Source organism: Calliphora vicina, chromosome 2 (genome assembly GCF_958450345.1).
Source record: "Calliphora vicina chromosome 2, idCalVici1.1, whole genome shotgun sequence".
In the NCBI taxonomy this organism is placed as follows: domain Eukaryota; kingdom Metazoa; phylum Arthropoda; class Insecta; order Diptera; family Calliphoridae; genus Calliphora; species Calliphora vicina.
Window position 1 is genome coordinate 74,941,501 of NC_088781.1, and position 20,308 is coordinate 74,961,808.

Consider the following 20,308-nt stretch of genomic DNA (forward strand, 5'->3'; position numbering starts at 1 on the left):
TTAGTTATTTAACTCACCAGAAGGATATGTCTTTTAGACTGACTATTTGGGATCAATAATCTTCCGCATACGACATAAAAAGCTATTTAAGTAGCTTATCAAGCAACCAGTTTGGTAGCTAGTAAGATAACTGACTCTATGTAACCGGTATGTGAATCCAATACGTTGACTACTTTGGACCAACTATAAGACAGTCTCAATGTAATCAAAAGGAGACAATTGACCCCCTGCCTAGGACATGCCCGTGTTAAAATGGCTAGTCACGTGGCTATTGAAGTGACTAGCTCCCACCCTAAATGATGGGTAAAATCACTAGTTCGGTACTGTCTCCTCGAACTGCTGGGTAGTTAAAGCAGTTATAGTGATAAAAATAACGTAACTGTAACGTCTGAACTAGAGATCCTAATCGGGACTGATTTTTGAAAATCCCGGGGTTTCGGGAAATCTAAAATCCCGAAAATTATAAGGGTGGGAGCTAGTCACTTCAATAGCCACGTGACTAGTCATTTTAACACGGGCATGTCCTAGGCAGGGGGTCAATTGTCTCCTTTTGATTACATTGAGACTGTCTTATAGTTGGTCCAAAGTAGTCAACGTATTGGATTCACATACCGGTTACATAGAGTCAGTTATCTTACTAGCTTTGTAACTGGTTACTTGATCAGCTACTTGACTAGTTATTTTAACACGTACATGTCCTAAGTAAGGGTTCAATTGACTCTTTTGATACAATGTGGCTATCTGATAGCTGATCGAAAGTAGTCAACGCTTCTGGTTGGTAAAATAAAGTGCAGTACAAAAAAAAAGTATGAAGTGACTTCTCCATAGGTTACTAAGAGACACTAAAGTGACTTCATGCTATGTTACATGGGATACCAGATACTTAAGCAAAAATAAAAATAAACTGTATGAGAATTATACACAATTTGTATAAAACCAGTTTGTACGAATTACTCACAAAACGTTTAAAATGACTACACTCCAGATTACTTAGAGACACTTACATAAGTGTCAATTGTCTTCACGCTAGATTACTTGGGATGTATAAAGTAACCAATTGTCTTCTCTCTGCACTACAAAGTGCACACACGTGTCAAATGACCAAAATATGTAAATTGGAGTTAGCCAAGTGATAAGACATTTGTGACAATTACTGTCTTTAAGGGATACATTGACTACTTGCTTAACTGCTGGGATGTCTTTACAATTGAAAGAACATTTTTTATTTAGCAATTAATTTTTATTAGACACTAAAGCATAAAATATGTACTTGCTTGAGTACATTATATAAGAAGCAATAACAATAAAGTATGTACAGTAGGGTGGGTCGATTTTTTTCACGAAAAATCGTATAGCAAAAACGCATTCGAAATATTTTCATTTTGTTCGAGCTCCTCATCTGAGATAAAATCTATTTCATCTGAAGAGAAAAAACATGGTTGTGGTAACCATAAACTAAGAGCAACATATTATGATCAGATTTATGCTTGTAGTCCCAAACATATTATGATCATTATTAGTATCATTAAATATCATAATATATTCTGAAATAATCAAATTATGATACAAATTAATCATAACATGTTCTGAAATAATCAAAATATGATATAAATCAATCATAATATGACACAAAGTATAGAGCGAATGGGAATTACAGACACTCAAAATTTACTTGTAAAAATAACATAGCTTAGACAAACACCAACACTCACAAATGGTGGGAAAAAAGACTATTAAAAGTAAACATATTTTGTTTGCTTCTTAAACATATTATGACTACATAGTATAATATGTTTACCTATTTATTATTATTTAGTTGTTGTAAACATATTCTGTTTACATCTTAAACATATTATGACTACGTGTATGGAAACTTAACATTTAATGGTTGTACATAATAATAATATGTTTACATATTTATCATTATTTAGTTGTCCGAAAACCATATTCATATTTATAATTGCGATGAAAATATAAACGTTTACAGTAACTAAAATATGGTTGAAATTGAATTAAAACAACTATTATATGTTTACGTCAACAATATATTGTTACAAAGAACATAGTATAGTTGTCGTAACCATGTCGAACCATGTTTGTTCTCTGCGTGTAGACAACTTACAAAAAAAGGTGAAGAATTGATTTTCTAGAGCCCCACTCAAGAAAAACCAAAAATACCGTTTTCCTTTATTAACTATATTGTAGCAGGAGTTGAGCTTAACAACTTTGCTGAACATCACTTTGTGATATTCGGGCATGTAGAATGTCAAAATACATGAAAAAGGCATACAAAAATGACAATTTCCCCTATTTATTTATGAAAAACGGGATTTGGAAAATCCCGAAAACCCCGAGATTTAAAGTTAAAAAATTCAGGGCTTCGGGATTTAGGAAATCCCGAAAACCCCGGGATTTTCAGGAACGGGATTCCCCGTTTGGCTTCTCTAATGACAAGGTAATAATATTTATAATTGTCTCCTAATGGGCTAATATTAACATATATGAAGACATTTCGAAGCACTTTACAATGATGCACAGTGGGGCAGAATCAACCTGGAGCATTTGTATGTCCCATTTTAATAACTTAAACTCGACTGCTCCTTGGCTACGCCCATGTAAAATTTTATCCCGATCGGACCAGCTGTTTAGAAATGCCAGATTTATTTCCAAAAAATTTCGACTCTGCCCCACTGTGTGATGGCGCATACATTATGTTTATATAAATACCAAACATAGTTTTTATAATAAAAGCGAGTACTTTGAGTGTAAATTTTACATGTATTTTGTTATTGTAACAAAAACAAAATACACTCAGGTCTCGTTTTCTTAATATGGATCCAGATACGGAAAGAGCATTAGAGATTCATGGCGGACTGACTGATCTGTTTTCCGGATATCAAAATCGCAAAGTTTATTGACAAATTATTTTGCAAGAACAATTGAAGCCCCTAAAAATTCTTTGATCCCGTATTCACTAAATTAATTCTAGTGATGAAAATAATATTTTATATGATGACAATATGATTATATCGTCTAGAGATGAAAGTGAGGTTGAACCAATTCCAAAACGATGCAGACAATTATTCAGTGATTCAGATTAATCATACATATTTACAGAATTTCCTAAAAAAATGTGTAACGTTTTCTGGATGGAACTGGTCCCCTCGGTATCAAAAATTTTCCAATATTTGTTCATTTAATATTATTAATTATTTAGGCTCAAGTTCATTAAATTGATTTCCTTAGAAATATAATTTATTTTATAACATTTTCATAATTTTAAAGAATACTGAAAAAGTTATATTTAGATCCGCTGTTATCGAAAAACAAGGGTAGGGTGGGTAATAATGTTGAAAATTTAATTTTCAAATGCTAATACATATCTCCTAAGATAAAAGAGATAATTGATAGCAACCAAATCCTACCAAAGCTTTGCACTGTTAAATTCAAATTTATAATGCAATTTCGAAACAATATGATACCATATCGTTCTCTGGTTTATGTTTATTAATAAATGAAAACGTTGCATGTCACAGTGTCCATTGACATAATGTCCATGTGTTTGGAGTGACATGATGTCCATAAAATTTCACACATTTCACAACATTTTAAAATTATGAAAGGCAAATCAACGCTTGAATTTTGGTGCGCTTGTTTGGTTCAGAATTTGTATATAAAACAAAAACAAATTTTTGAAATGTGTGAAATTTTGTTTTTGATATGCACATAAATATCACTTTGGTGACGTGATTTACAAAATTAGGGCCTAAAAGTTTAAAAAACTGTTAAAGAAGTTAAAATGGAAAATATAAAACATGAATATGAATTTAGGAATGAATTTGACAGAAAAAAATAATTTTAATCATTTATTTACAAGAAAGTTCGATGGAGGAGAAAGTCCCACGTAGACATTTTTTTCAAAGACAAGTTTTTTTTTGCTCTCAGTAATATGGCGAGCCACTATTCGGTTTCGCAGAAAAAGGTTTTTCTTATTGGCGGCCGCGATTAGGGGCTTTCTCCTCCATGGAACGCGACAGGCGGCGTCGCTACATGAAGCTTTCTAATGTGAAAATATAAACTGTTTCTGGGATCTTGATTTGTTCCAAAAGTTTTATAAAAATGAGTTTATCTGAACAAAAGTTTATCTAAATTTGGACATTATGACACTTTCAAAAGTGTCATAATATCCATAAGCAAAGTTACATAGTGTCCATGGACATTATGACACTACCAAAATTAAATAATGTCCATGGACATAATGTCACTTAATGTCACCAATGGCCACTGTGACATGCCACCAATGAAAACATACATATTAGGGATATAACTAATTTTGGCGAAATTTTTGGCATACCACCACGTGATGGCCAATGTTGTATAAGTAATGAAAATAATTTTGGAATCAAAAACATCACCCACCAACAGCAATTTCTAAAATGAACCAATTTTTTTTTCTCTGAAAAATTATATAAATAATTTCATATTTTTTTTGCAAGTGTGAGGTATACTTCCCTTATTTAAAAATTATTTTTTGAAGTATGTCCGCAGTTATTATTAAAATAAAATATATTGTATTTCAAAATAATTGAAAATATTTAATGAAAAACTTTATTGCGTTTGGTGCGTGAACTTTTTTAACAACCGCGAAAAAATAATACAGTGGTTTTTCATATTTTTTTATACTCTATTCGACTATGCTATGCCAATTTGCATGTTTGCAAAAATTGTCAATAGTTATATCCGTAATACATAGGTATGTATTAATTAGTGAATATAATGTTCAAAAGAGAACTTTTAAAAGGGTGTTTACTTACCTGTACTCTAGCTTCACTTAAACCAAGCCGGTGACTCAGTTCTTCTCTCATAAATGCGTCAGGGTAATGCGTTTCTTCAAATAATCGTTCCAGTTCATTAAGCTGTTCCAAAGTAAAATTTGTACGAGATCTTCTTTGTTTGTTGTTGTTCAATGATATTGTCGTAGCCAATTTATCACCATTAAGATTCGAAGCTTCAAGAGTATTTGAATATTTTTCATCTGAACTGTTAGGAGTGGAACAACCAATACGATCTTCAAATTCTGTCGAACTATTTGAAATGGAGTATTCTGCAATAATATAAATATATAAATTCAACGTGATGTATGAAGATTCATAGAGGAGCATATATTATTTAAGAAAATTAAATTTGTGACCATAAGGTAAAATTTGACACCTTCGTACAGCTTGTAACTTGTACAAATATAGACAATATTTTGTAACTCAAGACATACAATTTTTCAAGTAAAAGCTTAGGTCCATTCCTTAAGGAGGGTTTTAGTCGATTAGTGTGATCCGAGTGGGATATATATCAAAATAAATGTTTTGTAATTCAAGACATACAATTTTTGATTTTTTTGGCGAAATCAAAAACAGTTTTTCCAAAATGGGCCGTTTTTTATTTTTTGCTCTGAAGGAAGCTTAGGTCTATTCTAAGAGCTTTTTGGACTCGTAGTCTGTATAGACAATATTTTGTAACTCAAGACATACAATTTTTCAAGTAAAAGCTTAGGTCCATTCCTTAAGGAGGGTTTTAGTCGATTAGTGTGATCCGAGTGGGATATATATCAAAATAAATGTTTTGTAATTCAAGACATACAATTTTTGATTTTTTTGGCGAAGTCAAAAACAGTTTTTCCAAAATGGGCCGTTTTTTTATTTTTTGCTCTGAAGGAAGCTTAGGTCTATTCTAAGAGCTTTTTGGACTCGTAGTGGGATGCGAATCATATATCAAAATAACTCAAAAATTGTATGTCTTGAGTTACAAAACATTTATTTTGATATACAGTGGGGAGCAGAGGTGAGTACATATTTGTATTTTCTGCATTTGCAGGCGCATAAAATTATTAATAATGAAGCGATTTTATTTTTTTTTTATTTTATTTAATATTCAGTTGCTAACAAAAATGTTTTTAAAATAAAACAAAAAACTTCATATTCAAAGAAAAAACTAAATAAATTTAAAATAACTCTTTTGTACTAAATTTTGCACTTTTAGACAACATTTAAAATATGTTGTGTTTTTAATACTTGGTCCATAGCCCTTTATTTTGTAATACACTATTTATGCGATTGGGCATACTTTCAACCAATTTTTGGATAATTTCATCCGGAATTTTCTGCCACTCCAGCTCCACACGTTACCACAACTCGATTAAGTTAGATGGTGCTGTTCGATATTGTCCCAAAAGTATTTTCACAATTAACCACAAATTCTCAATTGGATTAAGGTCAGGACTTTGCGGAGGCCACTGCATCAATTGAAAATTTTGCCCAGTTAACCGTTCCTTAACGATTTATGAGGTGTGTTTCGGGTCTCCATCCTGTTGATACACAATTTCTTCCTCAGGATATGCGCTCATGTCTACAAAATCGGGAAGATGGGTCTGCAATATATTTAAATAGTCTTCCTTTCTCATGATGCCATCAATTTTTTGCAATGGACCAACATGCCACCATGTAAAACAACCCCACACCATGATGTTGCCTCCGCCGTGCTTGATAGTTTGTTTAATATGGTGTCGTTGAATGGTCTCCTGCTGTCGGCGCCAGTAATACTGTTTACCATCAGACTGGTATCGGTTAAACTTGGACTCATCTGTACATATTACGCGCTTCCAGTCATCAACAGTCCAATCTTTGTGTTGCCTGGCGAATTTTAGCCGTGCCGAAACATTTTTATGTGACAACGCAGGTTTAGGTTTCTTCACAGCTGAGATGTATCCAATGTTGTGTGCTCTTCCTGCTGTCCATCGGATAACATTTTTATTTATTGCTATGGAAGCTTCCTTTGGAGTTAAAGACGGGTCCGCTCTCATCCTTTTTATCATAAGGATGAGAAGATTCTATATACGTAAGTTTTTTGAAATCGGAACACAAACGAAGAAATAGGATAATTTTTAAAATTGAACATACCCGAGGTGTCCTACTGTAGGGACCCCTGGTCCCGCTCTTGGTAGGGTCATGAGGTCCAAATTCAAAACTTAAACTCGACAACACTTCCTCTTTGTGCATGTGAAATTTCATTTAAATTGGACTAAGGGTTTAGAAGTTACAGATTTATTTCCATCTTTCTTTTCCCATACCACTGTGCATCAGTTAATAGTTTTCGGTGACCTCTTGCCTGAACTTGCGGAGCTTCATTTCGCAGTTCTAACATTCCACAGTGGGGCAGAATCGAAATTTTTGAGAAATAAATCTGGAATTTCAAAACGGCTTGTCAGATCGGGATAAAATTTGAGTTGGGTATGAAAAAGTGCAATATTTTTGAAGGACGGAGTTTTAAAGTGGAATATTTTTGAATCTAATTGAGATATTGACTTGAAATTTGTTTTGTAAGACCAAAAATTAACTTATCTAAACAAAAAAATATAGCTCGAAAAAAATATGGATCAAATTGTTCCTAATATTTGCAATCCTATTAAAATTTTAATATAAATTTTAGTTTTAGAAACTCAATGAATACGTAATATGTAATAAAATCTTTATTTATTAACGAAACTCAATGAAATTTTCAGCGTTTTTTAAGTTTCTCATTCTAAATAACAAGGTGTAAAAAAAACTTGTCAAAAGGTCAAAGGGAATCCCGCAATTCCTAAAAATTGGAGCGAAAATCCCAAAAATGGTATTTTTTACAATTTTGTCTATAGGGTCCACATTTCCTTCGGGGCTGGAAAAATACTTTAGGGATAAATAGGGAACACATCAGGGTTTCCAAAACTGCTTTCCGTTTTCTGATCCCAGCTTTGGGATTTTAGAACATGTGGCCCAAAGTTGAAATTTTGATAAAAAGTAGGTCAATTTCCAAAGGGCGTAGGGCCGACATGTTCGAAAAATAGGACATGTTTTTTATACTAAAATGTTCTCCGTAAAGAAACTTTATAGAAAAACATAAAATTGTTATATGTTCTTAAAGAAAGTTGTTTTTTAATGAAAAAAGAGTTATGTCACCTTTTCGCTCAAAAAACAGCAAAAATCAACTATTTTTTGAATATTTAAATTGAAAATTTATTTTATTTATTTTGTATGTTATTCGTAATTAGTTGTCTAACTAACAAAAAAAACTCGAGTCCATTCGGTCCAAAAGTGTCCTATATTTTTAAAAAAGCGGACCAAGGTATGGCAAAATTTTAAAATTTCAATTTTGAAATGCCTATAACTAGGAAATTATAAGAGATAAATAAATATAAGAGATAAGCATGTTTTTTCAAGATCTAGCCGAGCGCTTTCCAAAAATATAAAATTCTTTGAAATAGGATGGGAAACAAAAACACGTGTTTAAAAATTTTACATATCGAAGGTACCCTACTTTGAGACCCCATAGCGCCGCCCCTGGATTATTTGTAGGACCCATTTTAATAACTTAAACTCGAATACTCCTTGGCTACACCGAACTCAAATTTTATCCCGATCGGACAAGCCGTTTAGAAATGCCAAATTTATTTACAAATTTTGATTCTGCCCCACTGTGCATTCTTATAACCACTGATTGACTTAAATTTAGTTCTTTAGCTATCATACGTGATGAAGAGCCATTTTTGTCATATTTACAATCGAATTTTCGACGGTACGCGACAGTTTCTTCATTGTTTTAAAAAAATAGCAACTTTTTGTTTTATATTAAAAAACTTTACTTTTTGGTGTACTAACTTATTTAATTGCAATTTAAAACAAAAGTGTATATTAACAAAACTCAAGATTACAGCAACCAAATAGAAAAGTAAATTTAAAATAACGTTAAATTTTAAATTGTTCTACTAATTTTGTTATGAACAAGTATGAGCAAAACTGAGTACATACGTGTTATTTTGTTGTTATTCAATTTTCTCTCGTTGCTTATTGTTTTTTAATTTGTTTTAAGATCAGTTTTGTTAAGAACAAAATAAGAATGAAAAAAAAAATTATAATCGCTTCATTATTATTAATATTTTTATGCACCAAGTAATAGAAAAAATACAAACAAGTACTCACCTCTGCTCCCCACTGTATATCCCACTCGCATCCCACTAAGCGACTAAACCCCTCTTAAAGGAATGGACCTTTCTTTTGAGCAAAAAAAATTAAAACAAGTAAGAGTGCTATATTCGGCTATGCCGAATCTTATATACCCTTCACCTTTGTTGTGGATGCATTATTATTTTTTATAATTAGTATATATGTATGTACATTGCCCACTTTCAGCGTACAGCATCCTAAATTTATCAAGAACACAAAAAACAACAACAACGCCAAACGAAACAAAACACCAAAAGAAAAAACAAAATACGCAAGCCAATGAAACCAACACACGTCCAAACATACGTTTAATTGTATAAAAAACAACAACGCCAAAAGAAACAAAACACACATACGATTTGTTGCTTTTTTGTCCAAACATACGATTTGTTGCTTTTTTGTCAAAAAAAACCAACCCACAACCAAACAAACGTTTAGTTGTATAAAAAACAACAACAACGCCAAAAGAAACAAAACACAAAAAAAAAAAACAAAATACGTAAAGCATGCACAACCAAGCATACGTTTTGTTGCTTTTTTGTAAAAAAAACCAACACACAACCAAACAAACGTTTAGTTGTATAAAAAACAACAACAATGCCAAAAGAAACAAAACACAAAAAAAAAACAAAATACACAAAACTTGCACATCCAAACATACGTTTTGTTGTTTTTTTGTCAAAGCATGCAATACATTGTGTTTTTTGATGAAATTTTCAGAGGTTGTCTCGGATTTTTGCTCATATCTCCGTTATTTATGGACGGATTTTGCTGATTTTAAATAGCAAAATTCTCGAAAGTATGTCTGACAGAATTGTTGAAGATTTGGATCCCGGAGATATCTGGGGCCTTCAGAAAATTGATTTCAACAGACAGACAGACAGACAGACGGACAGACAGACAGACAGACAGACAGACAGACAGACAGACAGACAGACAGACGGACATGGCTTAATCGACTCCGCTATCTATAAGGATCCAGAATATATATACTTTATAGGGTCGGAAATGAAAAATGTAGAAATTACAAACGGAATGACAAACTTATATATACCCTTCTCACGAAGCTGAAGGGTATAAAAAGGGCCCACTTTAGATAAAAAGTTAGATTTTGAAGAAAAAAATCAAAAATTGTATGTCTTGAGTTACACAACATTAATTTTGATGGATATCCCACTTGCATGCCAATAACCGACCAAAATGGTCTTCAAGGAAAAGACTAATGGTGTTTTCTTTTCTGACACAAAATGTTGCCTACATATTGTGTACCATTTATTAAATGTTACCCATACCCTCATAATGTGTTGCATTTTTAACGATCACAATACAACAAAATCCCCAGCAAAAACTTTACTTACTTAGTAAGCCAGCAATTAATATTGCAGCCAAGGCATAACTACTTGTTATTTGACTGAAATACTACTTACCCTTGTTCGAGATTTTTAAAAAATTCATGGGTCAAGCTTACAAATGTACTTACAATCAGTTAAGAAATAAGTAGTAAATTCACAACAAGAATATGTAGCTAAAAAAAACACAAAAAATATTGCCGTGTGTGGGAATCCAACAGTCACATTATTTGCTTGTGTTTGATAGTCAAGCTGCTAACTCTCTGCTCCATGTACGAGTTACTAACTATTAACCTCCCGTTTTCCAGTCAAACACACTAGATAGTTGTGCTAAATGCAAAAGTTCATTACCAACCTGTATAAAAATAAGTACTTATTCTAGTAAATAAAATAATGTGCTGGGTAATATGAAATAACGAGTTGTCATTACAAAAATTTACAAAATTGTTACTGGGTCATTACCATTTATGCAATTTTCTTTTATGTAGCTTCTAAATATTAAAAAACTATACTTTTTGCTTACATAAAAAGTGGTGCATTTATAACCCTTTGATAAAATTGAGGGTGAAACATGTAGCATATATTCAGGGTTTTAGGGTAACATTATTAGAAAAGAACAAGACCAAACTACATTTTTTTCAGAAAAGAACACAAAGTAGGGTAAAAGACAGAATAAATGCATCTTTTATGCCAGAAAAGAAAACACCATAAGGTTTCATTTCAGCAAAAAAAATTAAAAAGGGAACATTTTGAAAAAAAAGTCAAAAAGTTTTTGATTTTGCAAAAAAAAAGTAAACAATTTTATGTTTTCAGTTACAAAACATTTATTTTGATAGATATCGAACTCGCATTCCACTAAGCAACCAAATAAGTCTTCTAGGAAAATATTGAAGCTTTCATTTTTTTTAAAAAGTTTTTGATTTCGGAAAAAAATTATTAAAATTTTTTTATTTTTTTAAATATTTTCGAAAGATTGAAAAAAATCACATTTTGCTAAGAACAAAAGGAATAAGTTGCATGGATGAAAAATTGTGTCTGAATTACTAATAGGGTTGCCAGATTCAGATTTGCAAAAAGCTGGAGATGGGGGTCTAAAAAGCTAGACAAATCAAAAAAAAAAACTGGACATTAAAAAAATTACTGAGAAAATGTTAATTTTGGTTTTGTGTAAATAATTTTTATTAAAATATAATTTTCTTCACTGTAATCAACATATATATGTATTACACGGCGCTACAGTGTTTATATGTCTTGTTGAGTACATTAGAAATTGTGTCAAAAAATTTCAGAACACTCTTAAATTCAGAAGTTATTCTAAAAAAACGTTTTAAGTGATGTTCGTCAACTTATCGTCCAGTAACTGAGTCAGATTTTTGTCCGATTTTAATTTTTTAACGGGTTTAGATAGAAAATTGGTTATGCTTTAAAATATCGTTCATTTTTTGATATATTTGTATGTTATAAGTATTGTTTTTGTTAAGAATATCTAATAAAAAACTAGATTCATCAACTTTTTTATTTTAAGTAACTTTTCATTGCTTATTTTGCTACGAAAGCTTATACAAATTTATTTCAATGTATAAAGAAAATTTAGTTCTTAACAAAAATGGTTTTATTCAACTTTTCATTAATTCGTATTTTAATAATATATTTGTAGAGTTTTTAATTTACAAGTAAATTTTTTCGAACTTTTTCGAAAAAGTTTATAAACTTTTGCAAATTAAAACCGATTTTAACGAGTAATGTATCTTTTTTTCCTATATACAATTTTCATTAAAACATTGTACAAAATAGTAGGTTTTCGTAGAAAATACTTTTTATGCATAAATTTTATGACAGCTTAATTCATTGCCATTCCATAACTGTTTAAAATTTGTCGGTCTAAAAATGTTTTACTAAAGTACTACGACCTATCGCAAAACAGTTTTTTCAAAATAATTTTTAGGGAGTTTCAAAATCTTTGAAAACGGGGGTCTGCAACCCACACTTGGTCGATTTTCAAGTTCTTACAAAAAGTGTTTTTTTAGCAGTGTGTTAATTTTAAAAATTTTTCATTTCATTCCTTAAAATTAATTTAACTAAACTTAAATTTGTTCGGTTCAGTCCGTGATATACATATTTATATTATTAAATACTAAAAACTCTGCCACTTTAATTCGTTTTTGATCTTACGGATTTTGGGCAATTCCAAACCTAGAGGTTTGTAAAAAATTTTGAAAATCTTTACAAACTTCATTAAATTTGTTCGTATTAATATTTCAGCTTTAATCAGGTCGAATGACATTCGGCTTCTTTCTTTACTATGAAGATTGTTTAAAATAGTAAAAGCTCTTTCACAAAAAGCTTTGCTTACTGGTATTGAAAATACAAAACATACAACTTTTCTTAAATTCTCGAATTCATTCATTTCACCTTTGGTAAAAAAATAGGACCATATCATTTGACAAATCTCTTGGTATTTGTTTATAAACTTCACGAAATAGTTGTATGAAATTCCTGAATTATGTTATGCATAAAATATTAAAAAGCTTCTGATAATCCTTAACTTTTACATTCTTCCTCATTGACATCATTTTCAGAAATTCCATATGCATAAAAAGTATTTTCTACGAAAACCTACTATTTTGTACAATGTTTTAATGAAAATTGTATATAGGAAAAAAAGATACATTACTCGTTAAAATCGGTTTTAATTTGCAAAAGTTTATAAACTTTTTCGAAAAAGTTCGAAAAAATTTACTTGTAAAATAAAAACTCTACAAATATATTATTAAAATACGAATTAATGAAAAGTTGAACAAAACCATTTTTGTTAAGAACTAAATTTTCTTTATACAGTGCAATAAATTTGTATAAGCTTTCGAAGCAAAATAAGCAATGAAAAGCTACTTAAAATAAAAAATTTTATGAATCTAGTTTTTTATTAGATATTCTTAACAAAAACAATACTTATAACATACAAATATGGGGCATTTCACGTCAAGTGAACCAACTTTTGAAATCGATGTCTTCCGATCGCGATGAAATTTGCACCAATGTTAGTTCTATTGGATAGTAATTCGGACACCATTTTTCAACAAGATTTGACATTTGGCCAAACAGGTGTTTTTTTTATCCATATAACTTATTACCTATTGTTCTTAGCAAAATGTGTCCCAAATAGTTTAGATAGCTATTTATGCAATCTTTCGAAAAAAAAAATTAAAAAAATTAATTAAAATATTTTTGACTTTTTTTTTAAATCAAAAATATTTTTGACTTTTTTTTCAAAATGGGCCCTTTTTATTTTTTTTAAGAAAGCTTAGGTCTTTTCCTAAGCGACCTATATGGTCGCTTAGTGGGATGCGAGTGGGATATCTATCAAAAAAAATATTTTGTAACTCAAGATTTAAAATTTTTGAATTTTTTTGCAAAATCAAAAACTTTGTTGACTTTTTTTAAAAAAATGGACCCATTTTTTAATTTTTTTTTTGCTCAGAAGAAAGCCTATGTGTTTTCCTTTAACACCCTTTTTGTCGCTTAGTGCGATGCGAGTGGGATATCTATAAAAAAAAATGTTTTGTAACTCAAGACATACAATTTTTTACTTTTTTTGAAAAATCAAAAACCTTTTTGACTTTTTTTTCCAAAATGGACTCTTTTTTTATTAATTTTTTTTCTCAGAAGAAAGCTTAGGTCTTTTCCTTTAAAACCTTTTTGGTCGCTTAGTGGGATATCTATCAAAATAAATGTTTTGTAACTCAAGACAAAGGTTTTTAAATTTGCACTATTTTAATTTTTTTCATATTTGTGTGTAAACCTTAAAAATTAAACTTACGCAGAGAAACTAGACACATTAGCCTTTCCGATGGTATGTAACATACCCAACTAAAATTTCATAGCCTCGATACTGTAATACCCACAATATGTTAACCTCAGGAATAAAAATCACTTTTTTCTATGGAAATGTTGAATAATTTAATTTTGTTATTTATTTGTAATAATAATTAATTTAATAGATAATAATAATAAAAAGATGAATAATTTAGTAAAATTTAATCTTAATCACAATAGATCAATTTATATAATAACTATTTTTACACTTAATTTATGAAGTTTTTAAATTTTCAAATATCCATACTTTTATCCTCCTTATTTGTCACCTTTATTAGCTGTTTTTATTTTGTCAATCCTTTCTTGGCGTTATTAGATTCAGCTACTGATTTCGCTGCTGGCTTCTTTTTTGGCTTTGGAAAGAAATCGCATTGAGTAGATGCAGAAAACTTTTTTAACTTGAGTCTTCCATCGACAAGCGGTATGAAAGCATGGTATTGAGCAGTGCCATCGATTGTTAGTGTTTTCAATGTTTCCTCACGATCCTCTTTGCTACTAAAAACTATTTTTTTGCCCAATGGAATAAAGCAGTCGCATCTAAGATGCGATCTTGATGAGAGCACTGGAGGCTATACTTCGCTGCATTTCATTTGAGGTTTGCTCCAATACAATCACATGCTCCTTTACCATGAGCAGTAGGATGAAAATGCCACTCAGCTGGCATTCCAAAATCTTTTTCATGAGCTGTAAGATTTGCGAAGCTACTTTTGTTTTTAAAATGTTGACGAGCTCCGTCCGAAACGTAGTATACCTTTTCTACTGTAAATTTTGATTTTAGATAATTTAGTATTATCTTCTGGTACTCATAAACTGCAACTGTGTCATGTTTTAAATCGTCGGATATCATTGCCATACTTTTGTGTTCCAGGTTTTCTTCTTTCATGTAGTAAATAACTACTGTGAATATAGTTGCTTGGTCGTTATTGAAGTGGAATGCTTGTATGGAATCCTGAAGAACATATTTATAGTTCTCTGCGAAATCAAATGAAATAATGAATTCACCAGACTTCAAATGTGTTTTCAAGTCCTTGAAGAATGACCACTGCTCTTTGACTAAAAAGTCATGGGTTCTCAAATTTAGCAATCCTCTACACAGTTCTTCCACAAAATCATCCACATTTAAAATTATGGTTTTCAGTGTGCATCTTTCAGTCTGAAGCCAAGATTCAAATTTTAACTCCTCAATACATTCTCGATCAAAAGAGTTGATTAAATTTTCTTTGATGAATGTGGTTTTCGGGCAATTCGAACATTCACCTAAGTGGCAAGAAGTTGTAGCATTAGGGCACATAGTCAATTTAAGGCAATCGCGGTAATGGTGTAAATCTTCTGATGAATCATCTTTTAAGTAATTTAAGTTGATTTCCTTCAACATCAATTTAACATTTTCATGGTAAATACAAACACATACTGTGTGAGTTCCGCTGCTTCCTGCCAAAACGCAATGTTTTGGCCTCAGTTGTGTAAATTTTGTGAATCCAATTTTGACATCCATCGATTCGTACAGACATCCAGTCTTTCATCCCTGGAATCAGGCGACTCATATCATCTCGCTGATAAAACTGAGTTATTAGAGATTTAGTATCGCACTCCAAAGTTTGTCCCTTCTTTTTGTTTGGGAGTGTGAGAATCCCATGCTCAGCAACCAATTGTTTAGCAATTCTTGCTTTTCGTTGAGACGTTCCAAACTCAGTCATTGTTTTTGCAGAACTCCATGTTCTTGGAGCAAGCATGAGAAGTTGAATTCTTTCAGCTTCACTCTGTGACGTTTTGTATTTCTCTTTTAATTGTTCAAGAACTTCTACTGCATCCTTATGGTATTGGTTTCGACACTCATTCGTTGAATTTTAAAAGTTAGAATAACCATCATCATCAACAGTTCTGTCTTCATTCTCGGAATTACTTTTGTCTTCATCTGGAATAACTTCAACGCAAGGCTCATTACTATTCAAATTCGGTAATTCGTTCAACTTTCCGAGCTCTTTCCTGCATGATCCACAAATTTTCAATCGTTTTGACAGCGTAGGGAATTTTTTTAATAAGCCGTCGGAAATATTTCGCATATCTGATGATCTGTGCTTCATTTTGTTAAAGGGATTAAAACAAAAAGACGAATAAATTTCATTTTCAACCTTAGCCTTTTTAGAATTCGTAGACATTTTGAATTTTGTAAGTATTTATGTAAATAAGACACGTCTTAACTTTAACGCTGTTTCTAAAAAACTGATTTCCGTATGTCTTCAGAATGACAATAAATAGTTTTTTAAGATCATATAGGTAGTACGTTTTAATGAATGAGTCTAAAATCTTTTATTAGGGTCAAGAAGGGCTTACATACTAAAGTACCTAGTTTAACCAAATGTTACAAATAATAATAAAAATAAACCACCATATAAATAACCTACCTGTCAGCTTCTACCTCTCCACCCACTTCTTAAAGTCAAATGTCATAAAATAATAAATAAACTGGTACTTCGGAGAAGGGCCATAAAATATTTCCACTTGATTCCAAAAATTTGTTTCTGGGGCACCTGATATTTTAACAATGAAAATCACGTGCGCTGAAAACTACCTCTAGGATTGACTAAAAAAGCCGCAAGATACAAAACTCAGACAAATTTTAGGGGTGGAAAATTAATAGCGGTCGGCCTCATATTGCACCCCTCCAGTGGCTATTATCGGTCAGTTGTTGTGGTTTTTATTTTTAAGGTTTTAGAAACACTTACACACAAATATGAAAAAAATAAATTTAAAAACATTTGTCTTGAGTTACAAAACATTTATTTTGATAGATATCCCACTCGCATTCCACTAAGCGACCAAAAAGGTTTTAAAGGAAAAGACCTAAGCTTTCTTTTGAGAAAAAAAAATAATAAAAAAAGAGTCCATTTTGGAAAAAAAAAAGTCAAAAAGGTTTTTGATTTTTCAAAAAAAAATTGTATGTCTTGAGTTACAAAACATTTTTTTTATAGATATCCCACTCGCATCCCACTAGCGACAAAAAGGGTGTTAAAGGAAAACACATAAGCTTTCTTCTGAGCAAAAAAAAAATTAAAAAATGGGTCCATTTTTTTAAAAAAAGTCAACAAAGTTTTTGATTTTGCAAAAAAATTCAAAAATTTTAAATCTTGAGTTACAAAATATTTTTTTTGATAGATATCCCACTCGCATCCCACTAAGCGACCATATAGGTCGCTTAGGAAAAGACCTAAGCTTTCTTAAAAAAAATAAATAAAAAGGGCCCATTTTGAAAAAAAAGTCAAAAATATTTTTGATTTAAAAAAAAAAATCAAAAATATTTTATTAAATTTTTTTAATTTTTTTTTTCGAAAGATTGCATAAATAGCTATCTAAACTATTTGGGACACATTTTGCTAAGAACAATAGGTAATAAGTTATATGGATAAAAAAAAACACCTGTTTGGCCAAAATGTCAAATTTCCTCCTATAACTCAGAGAGTTCTTCACCGATCTTGTTGAAAAATGGTGTCCGAATTACTATCCAATAGAACTAACATTGGTGCAAATTTCATCGCGATCGGAAGACATCGATTTCAAAAGTTGGTTCACTTGACCTGAAATGCCCCATATATCAAAAAATGAACGATATTTTAAAGCATAACCAATTTTCTATCTAAACCCGTTAAAAAATTAAAATCGGACAAAAATCTGACTCAGTTACTGGACGATAAGTTGACGAACATCACTTAAAACGTTTTTTTAGAATTACTTCTGAATTTAAGAGTGTTCTGAAATTTTTTGACACAATTTCTAATGTACTCAACAAGACCTATAAACACTGTAGCGCCGTGTAATACATATATATGTTAATTACAGTGGAGAAAATTATATTTTAATAAAAATTATTTACACAAAACCAAAATTAACATTTGCTCAGTAATTTTTTTAATGTCCAGTTTTTTTTTTTGATTTGTCCAGCTTTTTGCAAATCTGAATCTGGCAACCCTATTAGTAATTCAGACACAATTTTTCATCCATGCAACTTATTCCTTTTGTTCTTAGCTAAATGTGATTTTTTTCAATCTTTCGAAAATATTTAAAAAAATAAAAAAATTTTAATATTTTTTTCCGAAATCAAAAACTTTTTTACTTTTTTTTTAAATGGGCCCTTTTTTAAAAAAATTAAAGCTTCAATATTTTCCTAAAAGACCTATTTGGTTGCTTAGTGGAATGCGAGTTCGATATCTATCAAAATAAATGTTTTGTAACTGAAAACATAAAATTGTTTACTTTTTTTTTGCAAAATCAAAAACTTTTTGACTTTTTTTTCAAAATGTTCCCTTTTTAATTTTTTTTGCTGAAATGAAACCTTATGGTGTTTTCTTTTCTGGCATAAATGATGCATTTATTCTGTCTTTTACCCTTCTTTGTGTTCTTTTCTGAAAAAAATGTAGTTTGGTCGTGTTCTTTTCTAATAATGTTACCCTAAAACCCTGAATATATGCTACAGGTTTCACCCTCAATTATTATCAAAGGGTTAGAAATGCACCACTTTTTATGTAAGCAAAAATTATAGTTTTTTAATATTTAGAAGCTACAGCAAAAATTTTTGTAATGACAACTCGTAATTTCATATTACCCATCACATTATTTTATTTACTAGAATAAGTACATATTTTTATACAGGTTGGTAATGAACTTTTGCATTTAGCACAGCTTTCTAGTGTGTTTGACTGGAAAACGGGAGGTTAATGGTTCGCCACCAGTCAAAGTCATGAATTTGTTTGTTCATATCATATTTATTTATATGTTGATGTTAAAACTATTGTTAACTTACAATAAAAAAACTCGTACATGGAGCAGAGAATTAGCAGCTTGACTATCAAACACAAGCAAATAATGTGACTGTTGGATTCCCACACACGGCAATATTTTTTGTGTTTTTTTTAGCTACATATTCTTGTTGTGAATTTACTACTTATTTCTTAACTGATTTCATTATGAAATAACTCCCAAATGAAGTAAATCCAAAAAGAAAAAAATTGGAGTTTACTTCATATAAGATATTTTTCATTTTATTTGGGCTTTATTTCATTTTCATAAAAACGATTTGTTGACAAATTTTTAAGAGTTTTAAAATTTGTGTTACAACTAGAAACCGTTAGGATCGACTTAAAATATTCTTGATGCAGCTTAATAGCATTACAATTGGACTACTAGACGATATAGTGTTGGGCTATCAATTTGAGGGTTGCGGGTTCGATTCCCGACAGAGACTATGGGTGTATCTGCAGACAAGCAAAACACTTCGCAGTTTGTTTTTTTTTTTTTAAAAAATCCTTTGAACTCGTGACATCAAACTAATTTTTATTAATGGAATTAATTGAGTAGTCGCCGTAGAAATATAAAATTGTTGTATTTTATTACTGAACAACAATTATACTTAAAAAATCATTATACAAAAATACAGTGCTCTACATGTACTACGAAAAGTAGCTTTACTACTTTACATAGACAAGTTTTGTAACAAGTTTGTAACAAAAATCGCGTCGATTTTATCGAACTATTTATCGCTTGTAACTTGTCTCAGTTACATTAATTAATGTAAATTTGTTCTTGTATTTCCATTAACATTTGATCCTGCAAAGGTTACAACCACCTATATATATTTAATATATTTTAATTCAAAGGTGTTAAATCTCAATGCAGCCACATACAAAACTGGCTATGAGCAAGGTCTCCGCCAAACATTACGTCGACAAATAACATCGAAACACAAAAATTTAGATAAATTCATATATGAAACACTAATAAACATATTTCATTAAAATTTAAAATATTAGGGTCTTATTTCATTTTTTTGGGACTTATTTCATTGGGCTTTATTTCCATATTTTTTTGGAAATTATTTCATTATGAAATAAAACCCAAATATTGGGAATTACGCTGTAATTTTAATTGGTAGTTAGTTCACTGAAATTGGGTTTATTCGTTTTTTTTTCATTTGGGAGTTATTTCATTTTTTTGGATTTTAATTTATTGGGACTTATTTCATTTTCTGAGCTCCTATTTGAGTTTCATGGACCTATTTTTCTC

General features: G+C 30.7%; 1 protein-coding gene across 1 annotated transcript in view; it reads right to left on the reverse strand.

The window, feature by feature from the left end:
- Positions 1-1,532: 1,532 nt before the first annotated feature.
- Positions 1,533-20,308, reverse strand: part of LOC135950564 (homeobox ARX homolog alr-1-like) — a 54,416-nt gene continuing 35,640 nt past the window's right edge. The window contains exons 2-3 of the mRNA XM_065500100.1: positions 4,815-5,104; positions 1,533-1,544 (exon numbers count right to left, since the gene is read on the reverse strand). Coding sequence (XP_065356172.1) covers positions 1,533-1,544; positions 4,815-5,104 — 302 coding nt within the window. The remainder of the gene's footprint in view (positions 1,545-4,814; positions 5,105-20,308) is intronic.